We start from the raw sequence: 6,690 nt of genomic DNA on the forward strand, positions 1-6,690 counted from the left end.
GTTAGCTTCCCGCCTGATTGGTTTGTCAGCTTCCCCCCTGATTGGTTCGTTAGCTTCCCTTCTCAGTGAGGATTTCTTCCTGATACTGAACTTGGATCGCTGTGTCTGCTGCAGGTGGAACCTGCTGCTCTTCTTTCTGAACTCAGTTAAATGAGGCTGACGGCGCTGGATGAAACATCTTCCTAAGTTTTACTCTTTCTGCACCTTTGACTCCTTTAAGATTATTTATTTTTAACGTTAGCCTTCATATTCCACTCCCAGAAAAAACATCTGGATAAAAGTGAGGAGCTGTAGAGTCACTAGCTAAACCGACTCATCAGGGGAATAAAACTGAAACTGCACATCATCTTTCATCAGAAGGAAATGAAGGTTTAGTTTAAATCCTGCAGTGACTAAACATTTCCTGTTTTCTCTCCTCAGAGGAACACTTTGTGGACAGACACAGGGACGAGCTGATCCAGAGAGTCACCACCGTTCCGTCCATTTTGGACAAACTCTTGAAAGAAAAAGTGATCCAAGCTGAAACCTATGATGAGATCCTGTCGCTGCGGCCGACTCAGGCCCAGATGAGGAGGCTGTACAGAGATATAGGAGGAGGCGGCAGCAGCGCAAAGGATCTGTTCCTCCAAATCCTGAAGGACCAGCAACGATATCTCATCGATGATCTGATGAAAAAATAAATCCTGAAGGAAAATTAAATCCATTTTACACAGAATGAAAAAAACCACATTAAAACCACTTTTATTCTAAAAGAATAAAGAGTTGCTTCATTTGTTTCTGAGTTTTACTGAGACGCTCTGCAGGAGAAGCAAACCTGTCACAACGAACATCAGTTTATCAGTAACTTCTTCTAAAGATGCAAATAGTTCATGGAAATATTTCATGTGTGCCGCTTAAAGCTTGTTGTGGGGATCCTCTCTTTACGTTTCGTCTGCTGAGGACCAAACTCTTCTGGACTTAAACCACCTGGTTGTTTATTACTTCATATTTTAGCTGGATGAATCCAGTTTTGACTCATTTTGTGAGAACTGTGGCAGATCAGAGGTTTCTGCTGACCATCATCATCATCATCACTGAAGGCCCCAGATGCTGAGAGCAGTTCAGGCCCAGACCATGACTCCACCACCACCGTGCTTAACATCTCTTCTCTGCTCCAGATTCTTTTCTTCCTGTTTGAAGCTGAAAGTTTCACCCTGCAGCGAGAGAAGCAGAAATCCTCCAGCAGTGGATCATTTCGTCTGGAACTTTTCCTCATGCTGAAGTTGCTCTGATGCTTTCATTTTGGTTTTTCAGTCTCCTTGACTTTCAATGGTTCAGGTTTTTCTTCATGTGGAAGAATAAACACTCTAAATATTTGCATTAGAGCTGCAGGATTTCAGGGAAATATAGTTGATAGCTGAAACTATAGCTGAAAATTGTGATAGTGATGGTATCTGTCATTATCGTTAGATGTTGTCCCAACCCTCCATTAGCATTTAGCATCTCAGTTACCATGGAGACACACCAGGTGATGAGCAGAGCATGAATGGATGACACMTTAAATATGATTTCCTGCCAAATATGGCATCCAAGCATTAATTTTAAATTAGTTTAGATCAAAGCAATAATGACAACATTTCTTGTATTTTTTTTTTTGCAGTAATTTTCAGCACCTGCAGAAATTTAATGAATCCTTTCCTTTTACCAAATGATTCTTTTTACAAAGCCACAAACTTTATTTGTGTCTTTTTCCATCAATATCAGGAAAATACATCGATCCTTCTTACTGTAAACATCTATTATGTTTCTTTATGTTATGAAGCACTTTAAACAGCCGTTGCACTGAAATGATGATGTTATGGTTTTAGTGTTTTACCCTATAATAAGAAAATGCAAGGAAATAGTGATCAATCAATCAACTTTATCTGTATAACACATTTCAGTAACAAAGTAATTGCAGCGCAATTGTTATATATAAATAGTTACTTCAGGGACACGGAAAACGTAAAAGGACACAAGGGGGCGCTCTGACTCTGTGGAGAGATTTATGAAAGGTGGAGCAGAAAAAACGAAAATAAATGAAAAACCTGAAGCTGATTCTGATCTGGGGCTGCACAGTGGTGCAGTGGGTAGAGCTGTTGCCTTGCAGCAAGAAGGTTCTGGGTTCGATTCCCGGTCTTTCTGCATGGAGTCTCCATGTTCTCCCTGTGCATGGTGGGTTTTCTCCAGGTACTCCGGTTTCCTCCCACAGTCCAAAAACATGACTGTCAGGCTAATTGGCCTCTCCAAGTTGCCCCTAGGTGTGTGTGTGTGTGTCCTGTGTGTCTCTGTGTTGCCCTGCAACAGACTGGCCACCTGTCCAGGTGACCCTGCCTCTCACCCGGAACGTTAGCTGGAGAGGCAGCAGCTCCTCCTGACCCCACTGAGGGACAAGGGTGTAAGAAAATGGATGGATGATTCTGATGTGATGCTTTACTTTTTTATTATTTCATCTCAGCATGTTGAGGCTTTTCCTCATAAAAACATAAAAACACAGATGAACCGATCTGATGCATCAGGTTCCAGATCGGCTCAGTTTCTCTCTGTGGTGAATAAAGAGCTTTGAGATGATTGACTGCAAATGAACGTTCCTGACTTGGTGCTAAAATAGATGTTTAAAAATGAAACAGATTGTATTTGGCTTAAAGTTTAAAATATGAATAACTAATAAACTAACTAGATGTACAAAAGTCAATTCAAGAGAAACAAAACGCCCTGTTTGAAGTTTTCCTGATTTCATAAAGTTTGAAAATATCTGATCCTCAGATCATTTTCTGTTTCTGTTTCTGTTTCTGCAGGATCTCAGAAAATCCAGATCCAGATTTATTTCTATCCAGTCACCCAGTAGAATAAATATTTACTGATTTCTCCTGTTTGTCACTCAATGCAGCGGCCCGGTCCAGATAAAGAAGAAATCTCACAAAGTCTGAGTTTAATGAGTTCAATGAAAGTCACATTTCATTAAAGTTGTGAGTTTTTATCAGTCTGACTTGATCTGCAGTTCAGTCTGAACCAACAAGCCCGACTGAACAAGGAGAAAAATAAAATATTTCTGTACAGAAATTCAACTGAGGAGCTAAAATCTGTTTCTTCTGCCAGACAAGTCAAATCCAGTTTTCAGACTTTCTTGTTCATTTCGGATTCTGTGTTTTCTTTCTGCACTTTACAGGTTAATCAATAATCAAGTTTATTTTTACAGCACATTTCAAAAGAAGAGTCAACAATTTAAACATCATGTTTTGTCAAATGGCATCAAGTCTTTAGTTTGTCTCAGTGAAAATCTCCCTGGATGAAGATCAGAGTAGGAAACAGTCAGCGACATTTTACCAAACAGGTCCAACAACAAACCAGTGAAGATGAAACTTCATCAGCTCTGTCAGCTGTTTCTGGAAAGCTGCTTGTGGTGGCCATTTGTGTAATGTTTGCAACTTGTAAGTTCTATTAATTTAGTTTTTTATTTTTGGAAAGTTAGAATTAAGTCTGTGATTAATTTGTAAATTAGAATTGATTATGTTGGTAATTGGTTAGCCCCTCCCATTAATTTAGGTAATTAAAAACACACCGGGTGCTTGGTGGAGGCATTGTTTTGCAAATGTCTGGTGTGGACGGGAGGGTTGGTAAATGATTTTTTGACCATTTCATTTCACTTGCATTTCACTTTTAATTTGACCTTTTATTTTGCACCTTTTTACTTGAAACGCCATGTTAAGTTTACTTTCGTTTTCGGTTAAGATGTAGGACATTTTTTGATATTTTGTTACTAATTTTATAAGAAATAAACAATCTATTTTCGCAAACAAATGAAGAGGAAGTGCGTTCAATCTAAAACCCACCTGTTAACACACACGGCCTTAGTTGGAGTATTGGAAGCTTGAAGGCCGCGACACTGCTCATCCATTTTACTGGCTCTGATTCAGATTTTATTGAGGGTTTTGGTTTGTGAAATATTGCAGCATTTTGCGTTTCCATCCATTTTCTAACACCCTTGTCCCTTATGGGGTCAGGAGGTTCTGGTGTCTATCCAGGCGAGAGGTGGGGTCGAACCCAGAACCTTCTTGCTACAAGGCAACAGCTCTACCAACTGCACCACTGTGCAACCCCAGCTTGTATTTATTTTCCTGAAAATAACACAATAAACTTTATTAACTTACTTTCCTGCAAAATGATATTTGAGCTCATGGTTGGTTTGTTTCAGCTTTAAAATGTGAGCCGGTTGGTTCCAGGCCTCTGGAGGCCGCTGAGCTCACCGCTTCAAAGCAGCAGAGACATTCTGGATCGGAGCCTCATGACAGTCCTGTGCTTGACCTCTGACCTCCACTGTCACCTGTGGGACCATATGTGGACAGGTGTTTGCCAAATCAAGTCAGATCAACTGAATTTTCCACAGGTGGCTCCACTGAAGAAACATGAAGGATGATGAGCTTCTGTAGGAATGGATGTGAATGTTTATGGATTTGAGATTTATCTGTTTTCAGGTTTTAACACATTTGCAAAAATCTTAAAAACATTTCCATCTAGATAACCAGACCTCACAAATTTTAGGGAAATGATTTAATAACGTCTGGAATAAGGTTGTAACTTTGATGGGGATACTTTCCAGATTGTGTCAGATTGCAGATTTCCTGACATGGTGAAGAGAAAATAGAGAACTTTAAAAAGTGTTTTTGTTTTATTTGTCTAAATGTCTGTAACGCTGATCAGATGTGGGTAGAAAACCATGTAGTTTGATACATTTTCCATACATTTCTGCAGATCTTTGAGATGAAATGCTGTCATAAAGACGTGTAAAGAGCTCAGGCCTTTGCCTTCTTGTGTTTCTCAGTCAGTTTGACTGAGGGAAGCGGGAAATGCAGCTGAGCTCCTTCTGATTTACTGATCATGAATTTCTGTGGAAGCTCCATCAAACTGACAGCTGGTTCTTCCTGCTCAGCAGAAATCCAGTCATGAACGTAACCAGGAGAACTGATCGCTCCGCTCTTCATCTCTGAGAGTTTCAGCTTCTGGACCGAAACTGAGTGAAAGATCAGCAAAGATCCAACCACTGAGCCAGACAATATAAAAACAAGTCTGATCATTTGGAAGAAAGAAATGTTAATATTAGCTTTTAGAATATGTTAACATTTCGTCTCACAATATTCAATCTGCATGCCTAAATGGTTTTCCTGTCATCAGATTCCTGGTCCCGTTCTGTGGATCTCTCCTCCCTGATGTTCTGTTTAACTCAACAGACCCAAAGCATCTGCAGGGTGGTGGTCCATCAGGAACAGCCCTGAGGAACACCAGACACCTGCAGGATAAATAAAACTCTTCCTCCTGGCAACTCTCTAATCATCATGTCTGTCTTGACCTGCAGGAGCTTCAGGTTTTATCCTTCATGTTCTGAACCTTTGTGTTAAAGAACAAGAAGAGAAACTTGCAGGATTGTCTTGTCTGACAGTTGCCATAGCGACAGGATGAAGCCTGAGGGAACAAGTGTTCCTGCTCTGCAACCTGCTGCCTTCTCCTGTTAACCTGTTCATCTGGAAATGGGAAATGATTGCAGTTTCTTTTAAAGCAGTTTTATCCATTGAACCCAACACAACTTCAACTCTTACCCTGTTCTTAAGCTGCAAAGTTCCTGAACTTCTTCAAAGCTGCTGCTGCTGCAAAATGCCTGTTGTTGCAGAAAAGAGATAACACTGTTTGCCTTACATTTCCATGAAGGTTGTCAGATTAGATGCAGAGCGTTTGTGAAAACAGATTTCAATCTGGAGAGACTCAGACGGACAAAGGGGAACAATTAAAAGATTTAATGACAGGAATGAACAACAGTTCTTTGGCGCTCGGACCCCGGCAGCTAATCTGAGCTGAGATTTGATGTGAACTCGATGAACATCCCGATAACTGATTAGGGATGCTCTCTTCCCCGGGGCCCGACACTGGTGGTGGTGGTGGTCGGGAAAGGGTGCCATCCTAGAGCTGAAGGATGTGGGTGGAGAAGGGGCGGTGGTGGGTTGAACGCAGCTGGGAATCAGCTGACGGCTCAGGTGTGGATCCTTTAATGCAGAGCCTGATTGCTGATTGAACGCGCCGGGTGAGGTCCAGCGCTGAGGTCGGAGATGAGCATGACGTCGATGAAGCTTCCATTTCAGATTGGGTTCAGATCTAGGCTTTGACTGGGCCATTATAACATGAATATGTTTAGTTTTAACCCATTGTATCCTGGCTTTATGGTCAGGCTGAACCTCGGCTCCATGCTCTTACACTCCTGCAGGTTTTCTCCAACATTGTTCTGTATTTAGGTCCATTCATCTTCATCGACTCTGACCATCTTCACTGACCCTGCTAAGCATGATGCTGCCACCACCATTCTTTGACAGTGGGGATGGTGTGTTCACAGTGATGTGCTGAGTTATTACACAAAGCATTTTGCACCTTGTTCTGGTCTAATCAAAACTCTTCCTTCCACATGTTTGCTGTGTCTAACATTATTTCTGGCTAATTGCTAACAGGACTTCTTCTGGTTTTCTTCAAACAATGTTTTTTACATTTCTTCTCCTCTATAAAGAGGAGGAGTATTAATTCTTATTATTAATTATACGTTAGCTACTGTATGATTGCTGTGAAGGCTGTGGTGTAGTTCCTAGCTTCGCCGCCAGGTGGCGCGGCCGTTTTGTGGCTAGTATTTTGTTC

General features: G+C 41.2%; 1 protein-coding gene across 1 annotated transcript in view; it reads left to right on the forward strand.

Annotated features, from left to right (window-relative positions):
• Window positions 1–749, forward strand: part of LOC103477761 (apoptosis-associated speck-like protein containing a CARD) — a 6,978-nt gene extending 6,229 nt beyond the window's left edge. The window contains exon 3 of the mRNA XM_017309288.1: window positions 421–749. Coding sequence (XP_017164777.1) covers window positions 421–680 — 260 coding nt within the window. The 3' untranslated portion in view covers window positions 681–749. The remainder of the gene's footprint in view (window positions 1–420) is intronic.
• Window positions 750–6,690: the final 5,941 nt, after the last annotated feature.

This window comes from Poecilia reticulata, linkage group LG16 (assembly GCF_000633615.1).
Source record: "Poecilia reticulata strain Guanapo linkage group LG16, Guppy_female_1.0+MT, whole genome shotgun sequence".
NCBI lineage: Eukaryota > Metazoa > Chordata > Actinopteri > Cyprinodontiformes > Poeciliidae > Poecilia > Poecilia reticulata.